Here is a 26950-nt window from a genome sequence, read left to right as displayed (position 1 = left end):
GGCCTCCCTCCCTTCCTCTTCCTCTTCCTCCTTCCTCCTTCTCCTCCTTCCTCTTCCTCCTCCTTCCTCCTCCTCTTCTTCCTCTTCTTCCTCCTCCTCCTCTTTCCTCCTCCTCCTCCTCTCTTCTTCTTCCTCCTCCTCCTCCTCCTCTTCTTCCCTCTTCCCTTACTGTGCTGGCTTGAACCACCAGTCGCATGTTGCCTGGAAGTGACGAGAGCAGATTTCCTCGCCTTAGTCCCCAAGTTAGGCAGAGAATCCAGCTTCTCACTGTTATGAAAACTGAAGTTGACCGCAGGTTTTTATAGGTGCTCATCAGATTGAGGGCATTCCTTTTGATTCCTAGTTTTCTGAGAGTTTTGTCATGAATGGATGTTGAATTTTGTCAAAAGCTTTTCCTGCACCTGTTAAGGTTATTGTATGTTTTTCTTCTTTATTCTCTGTTAATGTGGCTGAAATTACATTGACTTTCAGACCTATCTGGTATTCATTCCTAGGACAAACCCCACTTAGTTATGCTGTATTATTATTATGTTGCCGGATTCAACTTGTTAATATTTATATGCATCTCAGCAGTGTGCTTACTTTTAAAACACTATTTATTAAACTAAAGTATTCATACAGAGAAGTGCACTTTGTAATTACATAGATAACGGGCTTTCACAGAGTGCGCACACGGAGCTGACGCTGACCAGTGCTTTGCTGGAGAAGCAGCCCGGCGCCAGCGCCCGGAAGCCCTTCAGGTTGCCTCCGCTCCCTCCCTGCGTCCCAGGGGTGCCTCCAGCCCGGTGGCTAACGGGACAGGTTAGCTGTGCCTCTTCTAATATCACACATCAGTGAAGTCATACAGCATATGCTGTTTTGTATTTGACCTCTTCCTGACACAGGTCAGTGAGATTCATCAAGGCTTCATTGCATTCTCATTAGCCGACTTGCTTTTGTTTTCAAGTTAAAGTGTACTTTTAAAACTAGGTTTCTTTATTCAGTTAATTCTGAAGATTTTCACTTGTCTAAAAATGCTTTATTTGGGGTTGGGGGATACTACACCTTAGTGCTTGGGCTTTGAATGTGTGTTAATCCTTCCCACAATTTAAACTACTTTTGTCCAGCTTTTTGTCTCTCTCCTTTAAAGACAAAGATGGTGTGCCAATTTTGTGACGTAATTTCCCATTCCTTATTTAATAGTAAACTATTTGGGGGGGGAAAGGGTGTGGAGTTTTGCTAATAAATATAATTTATGATTATTTGTGAAGATGTACAAATATCAAGTAGATGAATAATTTTACTTTTAGGAGAGCACATTAATGGACAGTTACAAGCAACTAAAAATTGGAGATTTCATTCTTAAGCTAATAGTTTTATTAAGTAAAGGGCAGATGGTATGAGAATACCTGTGTTTTTCAAGATAAGGCACTTATTCCCATTTTTCATTTTTATATATTTTATATATGAGGGAATAAAGTTTCTTAATACAGTTGAGGCAACTTAGTTGTCATCATTTAAACACAATATAACTGATTTTAAACAATATACTGTATATTTCTGACACAGAGTTGATCATGTTTTTAAAGGATCCATTAATGGTGGAGCTTTCAAGCCCTGGACCACTGACCTCAGCCTTGATCCTGTTTCTTCACAGCATGAAGGAAACTGACAAAGGATCGCTTTCTCCTAAAGCTCTCTTCAGTCAGCTTTGTCAGAAGTGGGTGCACCTACATTCTTAATATAAATAGTCATGAGTCACAAAGTACTCTTGTGTTTATACTTATTATGAGTATTTTCAATCTTACTGTAACATTGCTATTATTGCCTAGACTACCAAGAGAAAGAATTAACATTGTTTAGTTGCAGCTCTGTGTTTTATGGAAATTATATCTCATAATACTCTGAAGAAGTGACTATGCCCATTTTATATGTAAGGAAACTGAGACTCATGCAAGTTGAGTTGTTTTCCTCGTTTCATAGCGACAAAACCAGGATTCAAATAGAGGTCTGTCCTAACTCAGAAGCCCATGATATAATATGACAAAGTAAGAAAATTATAGAATTGTAAAATCTAAAAGGTGCTGTAATGGATCATCTAACCTAGTTTATTTATTTTAAAAGATGAGCTTTGAGGCAAATAGAGTTTAAGTGAATTTCTCAGGATATTACAGTATGTCTCAAAACAAGATCTTTGAGTGCCTAGAAATAAACACAGACCATAAAGGCCCTGACTTAACTTTAACATATTTATTTATTCCTTCATCTAGAAAATTGAGAGCGTACTCTGTTGCCTGTACTTGCTAGAATTCAGGTACACAATGTATCATGTATTAAAAATGGACCTTGTCCTGGAGCTCATAAACTGGTCCAGTCCACAATTAACTGAAATGTAGAAACAAAATTCTTTAAATATGAACTTGCATTTTTATATATCTACAATCTTTAAAATTTCATTTTAACTTAAGCTCATTATCTGTGCCATGGTATCGTATTGTGTTTTATTGTATTTTATCTCATAATATTGTACCAATGTTAATTTCTTTTTAAAAAAATTTATTGTGGAAAGAATACATCATGAGCTCTATCCTCTTAAAATTTTGTGTGTGTATAATACATTATTGTTGACTGTAGGCACAGTGTTGTGTAGCCGATCTCTAGGGCTTATTCGTCTTCCTTGACTGAAACTTTATGCCCACCGATTAGCAACTCCGTATTTCCGCCTCACTCCAGCCCCTCACAGCCACCATTCCACGCTTTGATTCTATTAATTTGACTATTTCAGATTCCTCATATAAATGGAATCGTGCAGTATTTGTCTTTCTGTGACTGGCTTATTTCACTTAGCATAATGTGCCATTGTATTAAATTTAGTCCAAAATATAGAGGGTATGTTCTGTGTTTCATCTGCTTGGCAAATGCTGTTTTTTCAAAGCCTGAGGAACAAAAAAAAAAAAAATCCCTGAAAAGTCTTAGAGACATGGGTGCCTCATAAAGTTAAGAAATTTTTAGGATATTATGTGCTTTAGAAATTTGTTTTAGACTCTATCCAAAATAACTTTGTTTTGTATCATTTTTTTCTGGTTTTATAAAGATTTATAAATTTTTAATAAATTGTTAAAGAGATACTCATAGATAAAAATTCAAGTTTGTATTATGGTTTTTTATTTTGAAAACTGATTATGGCCCTAGCCAGTTTTGCTCCGTGGTTAGAGCGTCGGCTCTCGGACTGAAGGGTCCAGAGTTCGATTCCGGCCAGGGGCATGTACCTTGGTTGCAGGCTCGATCCCAGGCCCTGGTCGGGGCCCTTGTGGGGGGTAACCAGTCAATGTGTCTCTCTCACACTGATGCTTCTCTTTCTCTCTCTCTCTCCGTCCCTCCCTCTTCCTTTCCCTTTCCCTTCCACGCTGAAAAGCAATGGAGAAAATATATCCTCAGGGGAGGATTTAAAAAAATTAAAGCAAAAAAAAACATAAAGTGATTATGCATATACAGATATATAAAAATTGTCTGCAACTTGCTTGCTTTGTTTAATATGTTTTGTATATCTTTCCATATAGTACATGTGGATATAACTTATTTGATTTTACAGTAATCAAATTTTGTCTTTTTTTAAAATTTTTTCCATTGCTTTTCAGAGAGAGTGGAAGAGAGAGAGAGAGAAACATTGATGTAAAAGAGACACATTGATTGGTTGCTTCCCACATGCACTCGGACCAGGGCCGAGGATTGAGCCTGCAACCGAGGAATGTTCCCTTGGCTGCAATCGAACCCAGGACCCTTCAGTCCGCAGGCCGACACTTTAAACACTGAGTCAAACCGGCTAGGGCACATTTTGTCTTTTGACTTTGTACAAAAAGTAAATTGAATCTTTGATTATATGTTATTACAAAGTGATTTTAAATATTAGTAATATATTGTTGATGAAATGATCATTCTTTCTTTCTTTCCTGTTTTGTTTTTAAATCTTAGGGCCCCTCGATTTAAAAGTTTTCAGCAACAGGACAGTCAGGAGCTTCTGCATTATCTGCTGGATGCAGTGAGGACAGAAGAAACAAAGGTCAGGTTTCTTTATGTTTATCTCGTATACTCTGTAAGAAGAGGGTTCAAGACGGGAGGAATGAATTCCTACTGTATTTTTATGCACGGTTGAGAAGTTAACTTGATTTTTTTCTAACTATTGTATTTATAATTAGTTAAATTTTGGGGACATTAGCACAGTCCCCCATGAGCTAAGATCTTATCACATTTTCTTAGATCTAGAAACATACGAAGAATAGAGATTCCAACTTAAGTCTTTCTGACTACCAAACAAACGGTCTTAGTTTAGCTTTAATGTTTGGTCTTCAGTGACTAGGATAAATAATATGTGTTGTTTTTAATTTAAAATTTAACCATAATTATTTCACTATTTGAAAATTTATTAAGTCTAACTTAATAATTCTGTTGCATTGATACTCTAGCTGAGGGGTCCATAAAGTAGCAGGTGGAGAGAAATGCTCTGTCTTTGCATTATGAGCAGTAAATGTATTTTGACGCTTCTGAGCCTACAGATGATATAGGAGTTACTTTAAGATTAATCTGGACTATCAGTTGTTAGAATAATTTTTTCCTATGATTTTTAGGAATATGTTTACTACATGGTGGTCATGTATCAATGTAAATGGAATTAAAAATTGTCTCTTTACGTTGTTTTTCTCTGTTGTTATCACAAATAAAACAATGACATCTATCCCTGTCATTTGTTTCTATCTCACGTCTATTACTTGATGGCATTCTTTGTTTCCAATTAAATCATTGTTTTGTCATAATGGTTCATTGAGATTCACAGCATCTTAAACACTCGGGAAGTAGAGCAAGAAACACTGGCTTCTGAAAGCTCTTGGAGGGTTTTAGATGGCGTGGCGAAATGAAAATGTCAAGCCTGTGGGTCTGTTCAGCCCTGTGAGCGAGGGCCGTGGGCGCGTCAGTTACAGTGGTACCCGGGCAGGCGCTGCATTGTCGGCCTGGGAACCCACAGCTGTTCGTCGCGCTGCTGTTGTCCTTTGTCACTGCCATGTGTTTTTTGATTGAAGAAGGGCCACAGCGTTATGTCAGCCACCAGAATCTTTTAGTAACGATTAAAAACTACTGACTTCCTTTCCTATTAAAGATTTTTTTCTTACGACAATCAAGTTCAGGACTATAACGTGCTCTCACTGAATAGAGGACTAAAGGGATCATTTGTGCAAAATATTGTAAATTTTTTATGTGCAAATAAAATCAAGTTTGCTATAATATAAGCAGTCTTTTCAACTTACAAATATATATGCTTCACTTTTTTCCTTTTAATTTGAGCTCTCACTAAATTAATGTCACACTTTTATTGTCTTCTCAAAGACATATCACTTTAATACATTATTGGACAGGATTATTTTAAAGCCACAGTATCTCGGTTAACTTAAACTGTGAGTTTTTTTGCATTCTTATTTTTGAAAGAAGTTTAAGATGGAGACTTGAAATAGTTGAACTTGGATAGTGCTATTTGATTAATGTGCTGTGATTGTTAGCAGTTCCCTGACCAAAGCCTATCTTTTTTTTTTAACCTAAATGGTTCAAAGCACAGCTCTTAACGGTGAGAGATTGTGGATGGATCTAAACCCATTTGTCTTATTGAGCTTGATGAATTATGTATTAATTAACTTTAACAGTATAGAGCAGAGAACATAAATTTGTGGCTAGGATACAATAAAAAAAAGTTTAATAGTTTAAAAGTTAATAATTTAATCAACTTTGCTGTTTTTAACTCTTTTTTGTTGGCTTCTTTCCTGTTTTAAGAGTGTGATATCAGAGCTTACGTTTTATATATTTAAGTTTTTGAACTTTGCATTAACTTTCAAAATACACTAGAAGAAAATAGTGAGCAGTTCCAGGAATATGCACTGATCATAGGCCAGTAAATAAACAAAACTCAGTTCCACAGTTATTGGGGGAGGGTGTTAAAAACTTATTAAACATACCATACATACAGAAGAATGTATACAAATAGACAGACAGTTTAAAGCATAATATAAATACCAGTAGCAGTCCTCCTCACCTCAGAGTTAAAAAAAATAGAACATTATTATTAGTACTATAGTAGCTGCCTGTTCCTTTTTTTCCACAAACGCTTTTTTCTCATTAAAGGTAACCATTATTTTGACTTTTACAGAAGTCATTCCATTGCTTTTTCTTATGGTTTTGAGAGCTACTGATGTATGCTTAAACAACATATTTAGTTTTGCAAAACTGGGTAGGTAGCAAGCACAAACCTGTCGGCATTTTTGGGTGAAGGCTCCCAAAAGAAGATGAGTTGAGAGCATCTCTGGATTATAATCTGGCTTTGGCTTTCTAGCGTTTACAAGAGGTCTTTCTGTGGAAGTCTGGGCTGAGTCATGAATGTGTCCTGAGCCAGGCCCTGCAAGGTCAAGGCCACTAGCAGAGGTCTCTCGTGATTATTTCAAATGTCTTTAATTTTGTTGGTGGGTTCCCCTTTTTCTTAGGTGTGACGTTGTGCTTTTCATCCTTATTTTAAAATTAGCGAGTGGGTGTATTTATCCCCCAATCACAGAATCAGCTTATCTTCATTCACTCTCACCCTGTACTTTTGTTCAGTGTTGATACTCTTTTTCTAAACTTACAGACTGCTTAATTTACTTGTTTTTATTCTTTTTAATTGATTCAAGGCCATGAATTTTATTCTGAACGGTGGAAGGTATTATGGATTCTGATATGTAGTGTTTTTATTATTGTCTGGGAAATCTGCAGTTTGGGTTTAGTTTCCCTTTGACGTAATAATTTTTAAACAAAATTATGTATCATTTTTACACCAGAAAGTCCAGGTCAAACAGTGGTTTCACATATGAAAACCTGCGATTAAGACTTAACGAAATATTTTGAAGGATAATTAACAAACATTCCTTTCACCCCACTGTTAAAATGTGAATTAGAGAAGGTTAAATTTATCCATTAGTTAGGGGCATCATTAGTGTAAAAGATGATTTATTAGCTTAGATCTAAGTTTTTATTTTTGGAATATATAGTTTTAATTTGTTCAAAAAATTTTCTGTGAGGTTGGATCGTTCCTAAAACATGCAGAAGAGATGTGGAAACATAAACTTTGAGGACATGAATTGATATTCTGAACTTTAGTCATATATTTATATAAATAAAATAATCTATATGGAAGTCATATAGATTGTATATTAAGGTTTTCTTCATAGACAAGAAATTTTATGTGGTCTATTTGTGACTTTTTGTCCTAATTAAGGAATACATCATTTTAGGGACAGAGTTGGGGAGGGGGGTGGGAGGAGAGGGAGACAAATGGAGGGAGAAGGGAGAAGAGAAAAAGGGAGGAGTTCCTCTAAACCCATAGAATAGTGAGACTAGGCTGCTTGCTCTTTGTACACTGAGAAAAATACTTTACACCCAAGAGAGAACCTAAACGTAGGACCTTTCACCCAAATTCCATATTCTCCCCCAAATAAGAAGATTGTTCGTTCATGGAATTTTAAGACTGGAAGAAAGGACATATTTAATTTTACAGGCTAGGGAACTGAGATCCAGTGCACCTTGCTGTTTGAAAGTCCTTCTGTTAGTAGGAAGATGTGGCTGGAGTTAACTGTAACTGTTCTATTTAAAGGAACACAAAATACTGCTTTGAAAGAATAGATTCTTAATAAATTCTTATTAACTTTGTTTTATAGAGAATACAAGCTAGCATTCTGAAAGCATTTAACAACCCAACAACTAAAACTGCTGATGATGAAACTAGGAAAAAAGTCAAAGGTATGTTGATTGTCTCACGTTTAAAACTCATCTAGAAGAAAATGTTAAAGTTTTTTTATGGGGGGAAAAAGAACTCAGCATTATGTGAAGGAATGCTCTAAAATAGTTGCCTTAAAATGAAGGTATATTTATTCCGGTGGCTGCAAAATAGTCCAGTGCATCATAGAAAGAAAATGTTAGAATTTATCCATGAGAATTTTAGAAAATAAGAGTAATATCAAATATACAGATGGACACTGTTGCTCTTATAGGAAGGAGGTTCTAAGGGAGACTTGAAGGTGGTTGAAAGTAGCTTCCTTACTTTACTTGGAAGTTCACTTTTATCATATTGTATCACTTTGCAGTTGTGGTGTGCTTGGATGAGTGGACTTATGGGTTTTATCTAGTCCTAAGTAGACAAAAATGCTTAAATGCTCCAACGATTCCTGCAAGGAAACCATTTATTGAAGAAAGTACCAGCAGGTCAAGAGTACATGTCTGACCTGTTAACTCTTCATCAGCCACAATCTGAGGCAAAAACAGTGATTATCTACTCAAAGCTGATCACTTATAAGTATTTAAGTGTGGGTTTCTAGTCTATGTTACTAGTGATTTTCCATGTCCTAAATGTATATTCTGCCTTGAGATATTAACTAATGGTAGTATAAAGTCATTTTTAGAAGACGCTTGAAATATTGTTTGTATTTTATTCATTCTTTTCCTAACTTCTGTTTTTTGTAGTACTGTACATACACACTACATGTCTGTAATTCATAAACAAATATACGTTGTGGTTATATATGCCGACCCTTGTACGCCATTAAGGGTGCGAGCTTTTTTAAAGTGCAGGTTTTCAAGCATGCTCTTTTGTTTAGAGAGTGCCATCTAGAGCACGTTTAGAATAACTGCCCAGCTTGCTTTCATCTCTTCCCAGTTTTGTAATCTTTTCTATTGTTAATCCCTGGTACGATTTTTCTTAATGAAACATCTTCGTTTACCATAATCTCTCAATAGTTATAATGGGTAAATGTTTGTTTATGTCTCCAGATATGTCTGCTCTCTCGTTCGGTGCTTCAAATAATGTTCTTAAACAGTAGAAAATACATTGTAGAAGGTAGAGACCCAAAAAGAAGTTTGAAGCAGGAGTCAATAGATTTGTTAATATATTTCCCCCAGTGTTTACTATGGAAAGTGTCACATTTCTATTAAAGTGGAGAGAATAATGTATAAAGCCCCATGTCCCCATCACCCCACTTACTACATTCAGTTTATGGGGGAGTATGTTTCATCTGTTTTTCCCCAGTCCCAGATTATTTTGAAGCAAATCATAGGCATAATTTTCCTTGATATATAAATATTTTTCAAACAGAATAATTCTGGCATTTTTAATATAAATGAGCAGTTCTGTATGTAACTGAGTTAATTGCCATATTACTTATTTACACTGTGCTGTGTTTACTTGTCTTTTACTACTCTGTCATTTCCATAGTTAGGGTCCTGACATCTGTAGCCCTAAAAGCATAATCTCCTTTCCCATCCCTCTCCCTCTAGGTTAGGCACAGAGGCTTTAAGGATTGAATGGGAGCATTTGTGATGTACTATGAGTCGTGGATTTTGCTCTACTTATTTTACCTCTTAAGAGCAGTTTGTTATTTCTTGGAGACTATAGTCATTGATAGTCACATTTTCTCTACGGAGTTGTGAAGGAGAAAGACATTATAATGTCATATAGTAGAATACATTATTAAATGTGGTACTGGACATCTATCTGCCTTAGATTTCTTTTGAGTCAATAGAATAAAACAACCATATTGTATTGTAAGGTTGATGGTTGACCTGTTTTTGCATTAAAAAGTATTATTTTTGCAGCATATGGAAGCGAAGGTGTGAAAATGAACTTCATAGATCGGATCTTTATCGGTGAATTAACTAGCACAGTCATGTGTGAAGAATGTGCTAATGTAGGTACTTTGAAATTCATTTCAACATGGAATAGGTTACATACAATCAGCAGCAGTCACTTTTATTTGTGACAGATGGCTACATAACAGTTTTTGAAAATCTTCTTAAAACATATCCTTCACTCCTGGAAAGTAAACATAATTTATAATTTTTAAAAATAAATGTTTTATTTTTCCTCCCAAGAAACCTGTAAAGTTCTCTTAGCTTATTTTAATATGCTCCAATGTGTTAGCTACTTGGTTGGATTGAAATAAAAGAAAGTTCTGTAAAGAGAATAACCTTGTTATGTAACTACAGGGTCAGGCAAAAGTAGCTTTACAGTTGTTTGTATGGAAAATAATAGAATAATTAATAAATATTAATACAAGAATAAACTCTGTGTTTTAAGTACTTACAACTGTAAGCCTACTTTTCCCCACCCTGTATGCATTGCCCTAAAATGTAATTCCAATAGAAATAATTTAATGTAGTAACATAGCTTAGGGTGATCCAACACATTTGATTTAAAGTTTACTTTTATATGACTTGTTAAAGTTTATTTATTATTATTATTAAGTAGACTTGACTCACCGTTGAATTTAGTGATAATTTTTATTTGGTGGAATGCTATCTGTCCTTTAACAACAATGTAAAGACGTATACATTTTTATAGGCTTTCAGTTGCTTGGTAAGGAGTATTTCTGAAAGCATACGACTTAGAGTATGATGAGTTTACACTTTTGTTAGATTTCATTATAAAAGAGAGAGTCTTTATGTGCATTCTCCTGTCCCAGACTATGGAGTGTTTTTCTCTTCTCTCATCTTATTCAACCAGAGTTATATATTGTATCTCCTTCTAGCCTGTCACATTGAAGCACAGACTGTCAAGGAGATACTACTTAAATCTCTAGTGTATTCAAAATAGAAGTTGATTTCTCTCTCACAAGCTGGAGAGTGTCTTTCAAAACAGAATTATGCTAAAGAATCTACAAAACACAGTCAAACTCTGGCTTTTTTCATGGCTTTTTCATATTTTATTTATGGTATGGCACTAATTTCACCAAAAATATGTTTATATCTTTAGTTAATAATTATTATTAAACACAGTTTATTTTGAAGTTACTTTAAATATTACTGATATTGTGATATTGACAACATTATAAAATTTAACAGGGCTGCATTTATTAAAGTTTTGGGATATCTTGTTTTGATTAACAGTACATGCTGCTATACCCAATTAAATTGCTGTTTGTTCCAGGAATGTTTGTAACTTAAAATTTTAAGTTGCCAGGGTAGCCTGCTTTCTTTCAGCTTTTACAAAACTACATTGTCTATATTAGAATTCTATCTGAAGTTCTCAATCTGTTTTCTTTTTAAGATCTCCACGGTGAAAGATCCTTTTCTTGATATTTCACTTCCTATAATAGAAGAAAGGGTAAGAAGAAAAAAACTTAATACATCTTTTATGAAGGGCATTTACTTATTCATATATTTAGACGTTTGTCGAGTATGTTATCAGATCTCTGAGAGTCATTTTTTATATATGGTAGTTGTTTGTACAGTGTAATATTGGGGTTTGTGTATGCATGCATAAAGTATGATATCATTCTTATTCTCAAGGTATTTAAATCCTTATGTTTTATATTTTGAGATTTGAGAGTTAATGTTGAGGAAATTATATTTTGCATGAGTTAGAAATTTTAAAAAGTAGATTGCATCCAGAATGTATGTCCTAAAGAAGTTTTGTGTCATGTACATGGCATCTATATAGGTTTCAAAGCCTGTACTTTGGGGAAGAACTAGTAAATATAGGAGTTTACAGGAGACACGTAATGGCCAATACAGTGGCCCTGTTACTATAGAAAATACTCCTCAACCCAGAGCCATCAGGAAGCAGTCTCCATCTAAAGATAAGGTAAGATTATGTGTATTTGTGAGACATCTGCTTTTTAATATGAAAAATTTCAAATATATACAGAAATAGAGAAAATAATATAATAAACTCCTATGTACCTATTTCTCAGCTTCATAGTTTTCAACTCACGGCTAATCATGTTTGATGTATATCTCACATTCTCCTCCTTCCCCAGATTATTTTGAAATAAAACCCAAATGTATCATATACTTCAATGTGTTAATCTAAAAGATAAATGCTCTTTTATTTTTTATTTTATTTATTTTAAAATATATCTTCATTGATTTCAGAGAGAGGAAGGGAGAGGGAGAGAGAGAGAGAGAAACATCAATGATGAGAGAGAAGCATCAATCTGCTGCCTCCTGCACGCCCCCTACTGGGGACTGCGCCCAGAACCCCAGCATGTGCCTGACCAGAATTAATCTGGTGACCTCTGGTTCATGGGTTGACACTCAACCACTGAGCCACACAGGCTGGGTAAGGCTTATTTTTAAATTAGAACTACTTGTTAGTATATCTTATACTGGTTATAGTTTATGTAGATTTAGGAGATGGCTTTTAGACGTACTAGAAATAGTATTTATTTTATAATTGTGGAACATTTAAATAAGACTTACTGACATTTATTTTCAGTAAGGTCAAAAGGTTTTTTTCTCTAAAAACACTGTCAATTTACAGAATCAACTAATTCATGGCAGAAAACGTACAAGGAAATTGTCATCTGGAGAAGATAAGGCTGTTGTCATGTACCGGAAAAATGGAAACATGGAAGTGAATGGGGATTCGTCAGTGTTCGCAGGCATCAGGGACGCTGGATCAAGCCTGGCCGAAAACCCTGCCGAGGGCAGTGAAAAAGAGGCCGGCCGCTGTGAGAGCAGCGCTGACGCTGACAGCGAGGCCTCGGAGTCCGAGAGCGCTTCTAAGCAGGCGGCGCTGCCCAGGCCCGGCAGCGGGGGCTGCGTGCCCGCCAACCGGCGCCCCCCGCCAGCGAGCGAGCCGCCGGCCAAGGAGCCAGAGAGTGCCGATGAGGGAGTGGCGGCAGCTATTTCTGAGCTTCACTTAAGCAGCGCTGCAACTGGAGATGGAGATTTTCGTGGAGAAAATCAGCCACTAAGTCTTCCAAATAATTTATATTTTTCAGAGGAGAAGCATACGTCTCACAGTCCCCAAGATGCTTTTCAGACCCTTTCTCAGAGCTATGTGACTACTTCTAAAGAATGTTCAGTTCAGTCCTGTCTCCACCAGTTTACCTCTATGGAGCTATTAATGGGGAACAACAAGCTTCTCTGTGAGAACTGTACTGAAAAGAATCAGAAGTGCCAAAGGGAAACCGGGTCTGCAGGTAAATATTTAGCTTTTTTGTTTTTTGTTTTCATGGATTAATGGATTATCTGATAGTAACTAATTGGCATTAGATTCCAAAGAGAAGAACTTAAGACCCTTGTCTCTATACTTGAGCTGTGTGGAGGCAGGGATTATCTTTTTCATATTTGTGTGTTTGTACTTCAGCACTGAAGACACCGACCGGGCAGGGGAAATGTTCAACAGGTTTTTGTTGAAATGAATTGAAGAATAGGAAGTATCCATCTGTGCCCTGAAAATACAAATCCATATATCTTATTTCAGCGGCTTAGCTATCTGAAATCTTTCCAGAACGAATTTCCCTAAAACTTAAAATTTCATCCTGGTGAGATTAATGATGAGATTAATGGGCTTCACAAATCCTATTAATCTAGTATAAAGTCATAATAAAATATAAATTTGAAGGTTTCAAATAATTGTATATTATAGAACTAGCAATGTAATAGTTATAGTTAGTTAACTAGAAAAAAATGGTAAAAAGGGCACTTATCTAGTAAGAAATTTTCAGTGTACCTGTAGACTTCACTAAATGGAGAGAATACTGAGATTCCTAGCGACCAGATTTTTCAAAATACAGATTTTTATTCAGGGATGGTGAAGCCATCTGATAGGATAGGATACGGTTGCCACTGAAGGTAGTTTGTTACTTACAGTTCCCAAGAAGAGGGGGCACATGGGGAAGCACCAGAGTTGATCTGGAGGCAGAGGGGGAAACGAGGCAAGAGCCTTTATTGTGGTTTCCAGGGAAGGAATGGCTAAGGCAGGGTAAACAGGCTTAGGACTGGGCTCTGGGCTATAGGGGCTATCTCTCATTGTCTAGAACTTGGTCATGATGTGATTAGGGCAGGTGGTAGTTGAGGTGTGTTTTAGATTGGTTAGTTTGCATATGAAAGCCACATTTAATATTCACCATCTCTAGGAATTAGCTCTGGGAGAAGCCCTCCTTCCAGTGTCTGCAAGGCCCCAATTGTCAAAGCATCAAAACAAAGACATGCTTAATACACTGTTAATTAAGGAAATGTCTAAATGGGAGAAGGAAGAAATACCAATTTATATTAATACAAGTTAAATATGCAATTGGTCATATTCAAATCCTATCACAAGGCCTTTCTAACAGCCTCTTATTGAAATTCCCCATGGTCCTCACGACACGAGCTCTCCTTTCACTGAAACAAATATTGAGCCAATTTTATCAACTACAGGTGTGTTTCTGGTGGCCTTTGGCTGGAGGCCCTTGTCCTAAGTCATTATAGTGCATTTTCTTGCCAGCTTCCAAAAATTGTATTGCAAGTGTCATCTCACCTATTCTTTGTTCATATAAGTGCGTGCCTTTAAAAAAACAAAACAAAATAAACAACTTTCATTTTAGTGATTTTGGAAGGAGTAGAGGCACCCTGTAACCAGCAGTCTAATTTCTTCCTTTTTAAAAAATATATCTTTATTGATTTCAGAGAGAGGAAGGGAGAGGGAGAGAGATAGAAACATCAATGATGAGAGTTGTCATTGATCGGCTGCCTCCTGTGGGCCCTACTGGGTACCGAGCCTACAAGCTGGGCATGTACCCTGACCTGGAATCAAACCATGATCTCCTGGATCCTAGGTCGATGCTCAACCGCTGAGCCACACCCGGCCAGGCTCTAGTTGCTTTTTTAAAAAATCTGGTTTACTGAATTTGCACATAATAGAATTTGCATATAGTATATAATTTGCATACAATAAAATTTATTTTTTAGTGTACAGTTTAATGAGTTTTGATAACGTACAGTCCTGCAACTAACTACGATGAAGATATAAAACATTTCTGTTGCCTCAAAATGTTTCCTTGTGCCCCTTTGCCGTTAATCTCCCCCATTCTCCAGTCCTTTGCACTCAATAATCTGATTCTTTTCTCTATAGTTTTGCCTTCTCCAGGATATCGTATAAATGGAACCATATAACATATAGCCTTTTGTCTCTGGCTTCTTTGCCACTTAGCATAATGCTTTGGGATTCATCCATCCTACTACACTTATTAACAGTTCATTCTAATTTCTTTTTTAATACTTTCAAAAATGTGACACAATGCTTCTATATAAATGTTGACTATGTTATGCGGTAGATAATGTATAAAATGGAATCTTACAAATAAATTTATTGTATTTTATACAGAAAAGAAAGCAGAAGGGATTTATACTAATGCCAGGAAGCAGCTGCTCATTTCTGCTGTTCCAGTTATTCTAATACTCCACCTTAAAAGATTCCATCAGGTAAAAGTCCCTTTAGTAGCACTATAGTAATTTACATCAGATGTTTTGTAGAGCCCTAAGTCTTGTAAAATACTGTCAAGGATTAGGCACTAATTTATTGCATTTAAAAATTTGTCATATGGAATTTACTTCTTTTTCAGCTGTAACAGTTTACAAGACTTTTCTAATTAAAATTGTTTAACTCACAATGTTTAAAGATTTAGGTGGTAGGAACCCAAGTGGGATGTGTTGTGTTTGCCAATGGAAAATGAGAATTTTTAAGAACCCTTAAAAAAAAATCCCTTAGAAGTAGGTAAATAGCAAAGTGCACATAGCTTTCTGAGCTCTCAGATTCCAGTGAGGGCTGTGAGGGCTGGCATGGCTGACTAGGCCTAAGGCAAAAAAGGCTGAAAGGCAGGCTGCACCCCTGTAGGACTCTACAATAAATATTTTCAACATATCAGGTTATCAGGTTTTTCTCCATTTTTTTTTTGTACTTTTAATTCAATGCCTTGTCTCACTTTTTTTTTTGCATTTGATAAAATGACTTTAATATTTCTCTGGAGGAATGAATAAGTGAAAATACTAAAACATTTTTGCAAAAATTAGAAGGGATTTTAAAAAAACCTGTTTTAAAATAAAACTATAAGTAAAACAGATCAGGATTGTCATATAAAACATGAGTATAATTTAAAGCTCTTTTGTTATGACAATGAAATAACCTGAAATCAGTTGGGAAGGAGGCTGTATTATTCAGTTAAGGACTTAGGAAAGAAAAATAGCTGTTGAAGGAAATAAAAGTTTATAGCTACCCTCTCTATACCATATATCGATACTATTTTCAGGTGGCTTCTTTTAATTGTATGAAACAAATTATCAAAAGACTAGAAGAAAACTTAAATGAATATCAACCTGATCTCTGTATGGAAGGCTTTCTAAGTATAAAACCCATAAAAGAAATCTCGAGGGAAAAGGTGAACAGCTTTGATTGAATGCCTGCACCCTTTCAGGTGGGCCACAGGTGGGCGGAAGAGGGTTCCCTCGACTCGTCCTATCCGAGGAGAGAGTAGGTGAAGTTCCTGATTTCCCGTCGCCAAGGTTGTAGAAACTTAACGAAATGAAGTGGCCGTGGAGAGGCGTGTTGGGTCTCACTGTATCAACGCCTAACAGCAGGTGTATATCTGCAGTGACTGAACAAGATAGGGTGTGGGAAGCTAACTGCATGATGTGCTAGTTATTTTATATTTGCTAATTAATTGTATCCCTATTTAGGAACAACTTACAGCAGGAATTCATGCTCTTATGGACATCTTGGTCCCTTCTTGCTCTCTCAGGCTAAATGTAATGTCACAAAGCCACATTTCATTCCCAGGGACTGGGAATTACAGGGAGCAGACTCTAGACAGTGTCTCTGCTTTTAGTATTTATTGCCTCTGAAAGCCTATTTCCCTGTAGTAACTTCAGAGCTGTCTATGAAACACTGACCACACTGAAAGGCCAATCTCAACCAGAATAGAGGTAGATCTTTGTCATAAATATGGCAAATGATTAGCATCATAAATATGTAAATAACTCCTAAAGATCAGTACGAAAAATATCAAGACCCTGATAGAAAAATGGTAAAGAACATGAATTGACAGTTCACAGAAGTAAAAATTCTAAGGAAGTGTGAAGAAAATGGCCCATCCTTTCCAGCAAAGTAAAATGACAGTGAGATTTCCTTTTTAACCTGTTCAGCTTGACCCAGATATGGCTGTGCTGATAAGGGTGAAGTGGGAGACAGGCACTCATGTTCCAGTGGTGGGGGTGCAAGCTGGTGACACCTAGAAAGCAATTTAATAATACAGTTCAAGGACATTAGGTAATGTTTTGAATAAAACATTTTTGAACAAAAGTATTACTTTTGACTAAGTAATTCCACTTCTAAGAACCTATTACAAGGAAATAGAGACATACACAAAAACGTGTATCTCAGTCATTATGGACCATGCCAGCTGTGAGGCCTAGCACAACTGTCCAATATTCAGGACATCATATTTATATTTTAATGACATGGGGAAAATACCTATGATATTCAGGTAAAAGGAAAAATTTTACAAGGCAGGAGACTGCATATGTCCAAATGTAAGGCAAGGTATTTTACAAAAATCATCCCCTAGAAAAAGAGATTCAAGATGGTTGCTAGACTTATTGGGGCGATCACTTTGTAAGGTATATAAGTATTGAATCACTATGTTATATACCTCAAACTAATATAATATTGTATGCCCACTATAAGTTGAAAAAAATTCATCCTATATTAAGGCCCTTTATAAAATCTCTCCTATTATGGAGTAGTTTCTTTTTTTAAACTGTGTGTTTATTGATTTCAAAGAGGAAAGGAGAGGGAGAGAGAGAGATAGAAACATCAATGGTGAGGGAGATTAATTGATCGGCTGCTTCCTGCACACCCCTGCTGGGGATCGAACCCGAAACCCACAAGTGCCCTGCCGGGGGGTCGAACCTCGATCTCCTGGATCCTCGGTCGCAGCTCAGCGGCTGGGTAGTTTTTTAACCAAGTACCATCTGGGGAGGAGGGCACATTACCCTAAAGGGTCCCTGGCAGTGCCCGTACTGGATGCTTACAGAGGTCACCCAATGAGAAAAAACTAGGCAAACAAACTGAATACCCATATTGTTTGTGGTAAAAATGCACATGTAAATAATTGATATTTGCAGTAACAGTTTATGAAACCTAATTAAAAACTTGGTCATATATCAATTTTGGACTATTCATTAATCATTTTTATATTTATATAAAATATAACTTCTAGGATTCCTCTTTTTAAAAAATATGTTTTTATTGATTTCAGAGAGAGGAAGGGAGAGGGAGAGAAAAGATAGAAACATCAATGATGAGAGCCCGGCCGGGCGTGGCTCAGCGGTTGAGCGTCGACCTGGGATCCAGACGATCGGGGTTCGATTCCTGGTCAGGGCACATGCCTGGGTTGCAGGCTTCATCAATGACTCTCTCATCATTGATGTTTCTCTCTCTCTCTCTCTCTCCCTCTCCTTTCCTCTCTCTGAAATCAACAAAGATATATTTAAAAAAAAAGAAACATCAATGATGAGAGAGTCATTGATCGGCCGCCTTCCCCCTGCCCCGTACTAGGAATCGAGCCCGCAACCCAGGTATGTGCCCTGACCGGGAATCGAACCGTGACCTCCTAGTTCATGGGTCAACACTCAACCACTGAGCCATGCTGGCTGGCCTTCTTTTAGTTTTAAATAACAAACACAATAATTTAGATTGAGTTTGTGACATTAATTTTGTATGTGTGTGTGTGTCTTTTTAGGCTGGATTGAGTCTTCGCAAAGTAAACAGACATGTAGATTTTCCACTTATGCTTGATTTAGCACCATTCTGTTCTGCTGCTTGTAAGGTATAGTATAATGTTAAAATACTTAACTGATTTGTGAATAATATGCTTAAAGTATCCTATGATTGTTATGCTTTTCTTTCTTTCCTTTTTTAAAAAAATAAGCTCATCTGAAAGGGAATTTTATAGTTAGTGAAGGTAAATCAGTAACATGTGGAACATTTAACACACTGAATATGACTTTTGTCCTTTGAGAGATAGATTAAGGGAAAATCAAAAGCATGAGACCTGGTGGTCATGAAGATTAAAGCTGCTTGTAAATGCTACTAGAAGCTGATAACTGCTAAGAGAAGTGAGCACATTTTGTGCCCTAGCCTGGTCCTTGTGAATGGTATGCATAAATGGCATCGTTTGTTGAGGTCTTTATCTTTTGCAAATCAGTATACTAGTGCATTGCTTTTTAAATTCCATTTCAGGAACACTACTGAGAATAGTGTACTTGTCAGCTGAATATGATACTTCTAAATTACTAAAATTTTAAAAATTAGGTATAGAAAGCAGACTGGTTTATAATTGCTTGTACTTGTATATAAGACCTGTGTAGGTGAAATCGATGACTTTGACTTCCTTGAGGGAACCAAACAGTTATGGGTTAACATATGTCCTGTTTATGATTACTGGGTAGTAGTCTAGGTTTTGTGTTATATAAGAGAATGCTTACTGAACTTAATATTTTTAATATATTGATCAATCAAAACAAAAATGTCTTTTTTTTTTAACCACAAGATTTTATGGTTAGGCAAATCAACAAAAACAAAAACATCTTAAATGCAATTTTTCGGTGAATCCAGTTCATTTGTGGAATACCAACACTATCTGTCAGTTATTAACACTCAATATTCATAGAATTTAATAATGTGGTGAATAAAATGAAATTTAACAAGCTCTGTAGTAAACTTATGAAAACATTTTTTAAAAGTACCTATTATGGAGAATTTCCCACATACACATAAGTAGATGGGACAGTACAGTGAACCTCTTTCACCCATCACCCAGCCTTAAAACCTTAGATACGTGGCCGTCCTGCCCCATCCACATGCTCATCTACCTCCTCTTTTATTATTATTATTATTTTAAAAATATCTCTTTATTGATCTCAGAGAGAGGAAAGGAGAGGAAGAGAGATAGATAGAAACATCAATGATGAGAGAGTCATTGATTGGCTGCCTCCTGCACGCCCCCTACTGGGGATCGAACCCGCAACCCGGGCATGAGCCCTGACTGGGAATTGAACCCCGATCCCCTGGATCCTAGGTAGATTCTCAACCACTGAGCTACGCCCGGCTGGGATCTTTAATTATTTTGAAGCATCATTTCATTTATAAATATTTCACTATGTATTTCTAAAAGATAGGAGCACTCCCCTTTTTAACATAACCACAATACCACTTTCACACTAAAGCAAATGAACAATTTCTTTTTGTCATCCAGTGTACATATCTCTAATTATATCATAAATGAAAAATCTTAAATGAATTCATATCCAATAGGATAAACCCAAGAGTAATGCATATGTAATTTAGCTTGATGACATTGAATATCCCAGCATAGGGTTGTGTGTGCATTCCCACATGTAGTGTGTGTGAGCACTCTTTCCCCATAGCATCCAACAGAGGATGTTATGCAGCATTTGATTTTGCCAGTCTGATCAGTGTATTTTTAATACGCTATTCTCTTACGTTAAGTAGGACACACATTTGACTTAATTTTTCTTACAATACTATTTCACTAAATTTTACTAACTTTTTCTCTGTTTTTGGTCTAAAGAATGTAAGCGTGGGAGAGAAAGTTCTCTATGGTCTGTATGGCGTAGTGGAACACAGTGGCTCAATGAGAGGAGGTCACTACACGGCATATGTGAAAGTGAGAACACCCTCCAGGAAATTACTGGAACATATCACTGGAAAGAAAAGTGTACCTGGTATGTTACTCTAAGTTTATTTTATTCTTAAAAACAAATGAATTTATTCTTCCTTTTCTGGAAGAGGTAAGTTATTTCCTGGATGACTCAAGTGGATTCACTTTGTTAAGTGAGAATTACATTTAAGAGTATGAGATAATCTTAAAGACTCTTAAATATCCTAAGACTGTACCCTTCTAGTCAATGTGAAGCTACAGTTTTTCAAGGTGCTAAGTCATCATGTATTGCAGTGGAGTAGCATTTTATTTAACAATACCAAAAGTTTCTGTAGACATACCAGGTCCTCAGAATAGAGTTGGAATTGAAAATTTGCTGACTTAGCTTATGGATCAGCAAACTAATTTTGTTTTGTTGTTATTATTGTTTATCTTTAAGTGAAAATGATTTTCCTGAAACTTCAATAAATATTTACAAGGCTATCTAATATTTCACTAGATTTTTAAAGTAAAATGATAGTCATATTAATGTTTTGAAAGAGTTAGTTCATTTAGGAAGAAACAGACTTATGCAATAAGATCTAGCACTAAATAAATCTAGTTTGTGATTAATATGTTGTTGTTTATAATGTAAAGTAAGAACATACTATTGTAAAATTATACTTCTTTTTGTTTTATTAGGCTTGAAAGAACCTGATAGTGAATCAGCAGACCAGTGGGTCCACGTTAGTGACACTTACGTACAGGAGGTTCCAGAATCAAGAGCACTTAGTGCACAAGCATATCTTCTTTTTTATGAAAGGATATTTTAATTATCTGTTAATTATTAAGGGTAATGATTACTTAGATCACTTTTATTTAAATGCTGCCATGATAACTATAATATGCAACGTGCCTTTGTAGTCTGTTCTCTTCTGTAGGAATAGCATGCCCTTCAGATGCTCCTGAACATTTTTACCATTTGGGCGAATCCTTTTAAAGTAAATTAAATTTAGTCAATGCTTTCAAATTTATATTTTTAAATAAATGTAAACACATGTTTTAAAAAAAAATGTTTGTCCTAGAACAAAACTAGAATTTACAGTAGTAGAGGAAACTCCTTTATGATGTGACTTACTGTTACAAACATGCAGAAATGCTGCTGGCTAAATCAGATCCTTCCCTGAAACAGTGTTATCCAGCCCTGGCCGGGTGGCTCAGTGGGTTGGAGCATTGTCCCATACACCTAAAGGTTTTGGATTTGATTCTTGGTCACAGCACATACCCAGGTTGTGGGTTTGATTCCCATTTGGGGTGCATATCGGAGGCAAGTGGTCCATGTTTCTTTCTCTCCCTCTCTCTCTAAAATCAATAAAAAATATATTAATAATAAAACAAAACAGTGTTAAAAAAACAAAAAACAAAAAACAAAAAAAACAAAACAGTGTTACCCAAAGGTGAGTCACATACCACCTTTCCGATATATATGTATCTCCAATGCCATTATTTACTTATAATTTTTAACCATATTTTTAGCCTTTTTTTTTTTAACCATAGCCCTGTTTTGAGCATATTCAACATTTTATGTGCTAGCTGTATTTTTTTCTAATAAACTTTAAAATAAATGTATAACTATTAAAGAAAAATTGTTCATTCATGTAGCAATTCACTTAAAATCATCTCAGGACTATCCAGTGGTATATGTATGCTACTGTGTGGGAATATCGCTGTCACGTATACTTACACAGTAGGCATAGTGACCGTGTCATATTTTGCATGATTCAGCCATATGAAAAGGTATCACTGTAACTTCAGCAATATGGATTTACAAATAATATACTGATTAGCTCATTGTGGTTTTGAGAACTTAAAAAAATATTGAAATATTTCATCAACATATTATTTGTAACCTATTCGTAGTGGAGTTGAGGATAATTTGCAAGTGATTAGCCAATGTCAAAATATCATTATAGATAATTGTTACACGCAGAATTGATAAATAGAAGTTGTTAATCTGTATGAGATCATAGGATAACTTTGAAATATAAATTACCAAATTAAATTTGTAAATGGTAGAGAATTCTTATAGTTAACAGGGTAGTATAATACATTTCTTTTTAGTTTTGTAGATCAGTAAATATTAATCATGGCATTAGGGTTTTGTGATCACTTTGTATTCAACAAGCATCATTAATAAGTTCAAGTGAGTTTAGCTTTTATTTTAATGGGACATGAAGTTGGCATTTCTGATTTTCTTTTTAAATAATTAAATAATAGCAAAGATATGATAGTTTTCCCCCTAGAATGCAAATTATTAAGCTGTCAAAACTTGGCATGAAAATATTACTCTTGCTTGGGCTTAAATTTTGAAAAAAATAATCACTTATTGGTGTCACTTGATTGAATCAAAATGTGTAATTGCATGGTTCAAGCATCCTAACCATTAGTGCTAAGGAATGATACTACAGGCAGGTGCTGGGTAAGTGCCTACCCCCAGTTCTCCTCTTGGGAAGGAAAAGAATAGTGGCTGGAAGTAACAATGGAACTATTTGACCAAGACTCTGGTTCTTTTTAACATGTAAGTACATATAACATTATCAAGGTTACCAGTGCTGCCTTTTGATATATGGATGAATGGAATTGTGATTATTGTTAAAGAGGGTGATAATATACAAAATGTAGAACTTAAAATTATGGCACAAATTCTATTTTTAAGCTGTTGGAATTTCAATAGTAGTATTTTTTTCTTGATTTTTAACAGTGAAATGATGGAGAAATATATCTTTATATTATCCGTTAATCTGCAAACTCAGGTTGTTTGTCTTATAAAAGGTAGTTTAAATTAGTATTTCTTTTTAATTGTAATCCATTAACATTGAAGATTTCAGTACCAGAACAGTAAAATTTTTTGAGAAATACTAGTTAAATCTCTTTACTCAAGTCAGTCATCTTGGTAATGACAATTATCATATGCTCCCCGAAATGTAAATATTGTCCCCTCATTTTTCTCTTAGAAAAGATACTATTAAGAGGCACGTACTTTTCATTGGATGGTCACCTGCTTCTTGTATCATTGATAGAAAAAAGAAAGAGAGAAAGGGAAGGAGGGAGGGAGGGAAGGAAGGAAGGAAACGCATTCTTTTCTGTTGCCAGAATCAAGGAAAGTGCCTAGTTCCTCTTTTTGTTGATAGATCCTAGAAAATGCATTAGTGCTGTATTTATCAAATAGGAAATATTTTAAGCTTTATTCTGAATACCAGTGAAAACTGATTTTTCATTGAGTGATACATTATAGCTTCAGAACATTACCTCAGTACTGAAGTACTGCAGTAGTTTTTATGCTTAACTTCACATTTTTTCATTATACATGTATTTATTAAATATCTGGTATGGGTCAGGCACTGTGCTAACACTATTTTAACATGTTTTGAAATGGAAAGGCCTATATAAGTTTTACACATCTCATAGGAAATATACAAATAGAATGCTTTTATTTCCTTTCCCATAATGTTAAGTGAGCTAATTCTAAAATCTATTTTTTTATGGCCTAGAATTTATGAATGCTTTTCCAGGTCTGTTGATAATGGAATAAATTTCATTTCAAAACCTAAGAATTTTCTGATAGCTTTTGTAAAAAGAGAAGGTATGTTAAGTTACACATGGGTCTGCATTTAAGTTTTTGTTTTTATTTTTAATATTTCCGAAGCACATTTGCAGGGGTACAAAATTGTGAAGCTACTATAATAACAATAGTTTCCAGATGACCTCAGGAAACTACAAATAAATGAGAATGTTTACAGATCCTCAAAACACCAACCATAGTGTTTGGCCAAATGAATTTAAAAAGTAAAACAGAGAAGTTTCACTAGCTTTACTTAGAAACTGGTTTAGAAGGTATGTCAAGCCCAGTTTCCCTTATTTTTTTCCATATTTAAAATAAAATTTTGATCGTGCCAATTATGTGACTTTTTGACATAAACATGTATATGCCTATATTTAAGATTTTGTCATTTAATGTTTTTAAACCTGACTTGAAGACCACCTTTTTGGGTGGCCAAGGAGAGTGGTAGTTGGTGTCAGTTCTAAGGGTAGTTAGTTGATACCTGTTTTCTTATTTTAAATGTGCCAACAGAGCTATTTTGCAGTATAATATTTAATAGCTCTTAGCTCGCATGTGATTTTACTCAGTGATTTTATACAATAGCTAAATAAAATTTCATGAAGATTAAGCTGTGAAATGTATCATTTTCATCTCATTTTTATAGTGTAAAATAACATCCTGCCTATTTTTCTTAAATTCATATTCATAATTTATTTATCTGCATGTTACCTGATAAATAAGTGTAAACCAAATATGTATGTGCAATAAAACTGAACAATTTATATATTATATATAGTGCATAAAGACTATTTTTAGATATTTAAAATGTTTTGGTTGATGTAAAATTCATCAAATCTGTTTAAAAGATAGATAACTATATTTTTAATTTTGAGTAATATTGGGTAATATATCATTCCTACTGTTTTATCTTTACTTTTTTTTGCAGTGTTTTTAGAAAATAGCTATGTAACTTATTGAGCATTATTTTGATGTTCCTGTATAAACATGCATAATAAAGATTAAATTCTTATTTACTTTATATTTTAAGATTGGTCCTGGCATTTTTTGCAGCACACATTATTGATAGCATATTTCATCTATCAACATATTTATTTACTTAGCTATATTCAAAATATTCTTCATATTTTTAGAAATTCATTGTTTCAGAATAAATTATCTTAAAATGGGCCATTTCACTCAGATTTCATTATCTACCAAGGGCTAGTCTTCTTCCTTTCAGATGTTTCTTGAAATGTTTGGGTTATGTAGGCAGGATAAAGGATCATTAGGTAATATTTTGTTTAACTGTTTGTTTGTGTTTTACCTTTTTTGGGTCATGTAGCCCTTTGAGATTATAATGAAAGTTATAGCCTGTCTTTCATTTGTTCAATAATTTAGTAAGTATTTATCGAATACCAGCTGTGTGGTAGGCATTGAGGATACAGCACTGACCACAGGAAATAGAAATCTCCAAGAAGTGAGGAAATAGACATTCTAAGAAATGAAGAGTAAGGAAAAGATATCAAATGGCAAATGACATGGAGAAAAATCAAGCAATATTATCCACAGAGCCATATGGGAATTAAGGTCCTGCTAGTCCCAAAGGGAAGATATGAGTGTTGGGGAAGAGGTGGGTTTTAATTTTGGGGCCCTCTCCTGCTAATGGCAGTATAGAGGATGGGAAGGAAAATTCTCAGAAAAACATATGCACTGGATTTTTTAATGTAATTTTAGAGGGTCATGAGTCCCCTGAAGACCATTTTCATACATTTTTAAAGTTGCATTCAAGCAGAAATATCCAAAATGTTTGCATTCCCATTTGTATATAGACAGGCTGGTTATGCCACAGTAGCAAAGAACTCCACATTCCAGAGGCTTAACACAACAAAAGTTTATTTCCTTCTCACCCAGACTCCACTATGAGTCTTGGCAATCTGTAAGGACAACTATTTTCCAAATGGTGACTCTGTGATCCAGGCTGATTGCCTTGTGGCTCTATCATTTCAACGCCAGGCCTCCCCACTATGGCAAGGGAAGTGAGCATTAAAATGTCATGCACCAGCAATTAAATTTTTCATCATGGATGTGTCACTCAACCCATTGACCAAAAGTAGTCACGTGTCCCTGCCCAATTGCAAGCAGGGATGGGTAGAATGGGTAGGAGAGACTAAGTCTCCCAGAAAATAAGAATGGGATGTGTGAGTGCAACAGAGTCTCTCTCAGTCCACTCTAGTCACTAAATACTCAGTTCACTCTTCTTCCTACACATGGAACTTGGTGACGCCCTTTGCACCGGTTCAGAGGGTTCGCTCCCCCCCCCCCCCACGAGCTGCCGCTGCCCTTTGCTCTCCTTGTTGCAAGTTTCATGGGGTTCTCTTAGAAGTTAGGGGACACGTGCCTGTGGGGGAGGGGAAAGAGACTGGCACCTGCGGGCTCCCTGGACAGAGAGCGCTCTAGAACTGAGCTGCTGCTGCCCATTGATAGGCAAGTCTCATGGGGTCCCCCTGGTTGCAAGTGTCTTGGGGAATGGGAACTGCAGGGACATGCTGGGGGGGGGGGGGGGGGAGCGAGCATTGGGACCTTCATTTTCAGGGGTTTTAAAAGCTTGGCCTTTAGGGGAGGTCTTAGGGGCAGATCAATAGAATATCCATCAGCTTTATGCTACTGTGCCAAAATGAGATTTGTTCTAATAATTTGTCTGTCCTTGGGTACGGTTAGCAAATGGCATTAATTGGATTTCTGTTATCTGTCTCTGTGTAGGATGATTTTTGCTACTCACCCTCTGGTTGGAAAGAAGTGCTGACTATTTACTCTTAAATGTGCTTGGCTTAGGGGAGATAGGATTTACCAGGTGGCTGCAAACTGCTGTTTACCCCAGTTTCCC

The 26950-nt window shown here is 35.8% G+C and overlaps 1 protein-coding gene across 3 annotated transcripts in view; it reads left to right on the top strand.

Moving 5' to 3' along the window:
• USP45 (ubiquitin specific peptidase 45) overlaps window positions 1-21895 on the top strand; it is a 46602-nt gene extending 24707 nt beyond the window's left edge. For 2 of the 3 annotated variants that reach the window (XM_087817526.1, XM_087817527.1), the window contains exons 8-18: window positions 1569-1699; window positions 3952-4039; window positions 7707-7788; window positions 9637-9728; window positions 11087-11143; window positions 11480-11623; window positions 12302-12965; window positions 15134-15231; window positions 18546-18632; window positions 20397-20550; window positions 21168-21895. In XM_087817526.1, coding sequence (XP_087673652.1) covers window positions 1569-1699; window positions 3952-4039; window positions 7707-7788; window positions 9637-9728; window positions 11087-11143; window positions 11480-11623; window positions 12302-12965; window positions 15134-15231; window positions 18546-18632; window positions 20397-20550; window positions 21168-21298 — 1728 coding nt within the window. In that variant the 3' untranslated portion in view covers window positions 21299-21895. The remainder of the gene's footprint in view (window positions 1-1568; window positions 1700-3951; window positions 4040-7706; window positions 7789-9636; window positions 9729-11086; window positions 11144-11479; window positions 11624-12301; window positions 12966-15133; window positions 15232-18545; window positions 18633-20396; window positions 20551-21167) is intronic. The other variant, XM_087817528.1, reaches the window with a different exon arrangement.
• The last annotated feature ends 5055 nt before the right edge of the window (window positions 21896-26950 follow it).

This window comes from Miniopterus natalensis, chromosome 5 (assembly GCF_054644295.1).
Source record: "Miniopterus natalensis isolate mMinNat1 chromosome 5, mMinNat1.hap1, whole genome shotgun sequence".
In the NCBI taxonomy this organism is placed as follows: domain Eukaryota; kingdom Metazoa; phylum Chordata; class Mammalia; order Chiroptera; family Miniopteridae; genus Miniopterus; species Miniopterus natalensis.
This window is presented reverse-complemented; position numbering and strand designations above follow the sequence as displayed.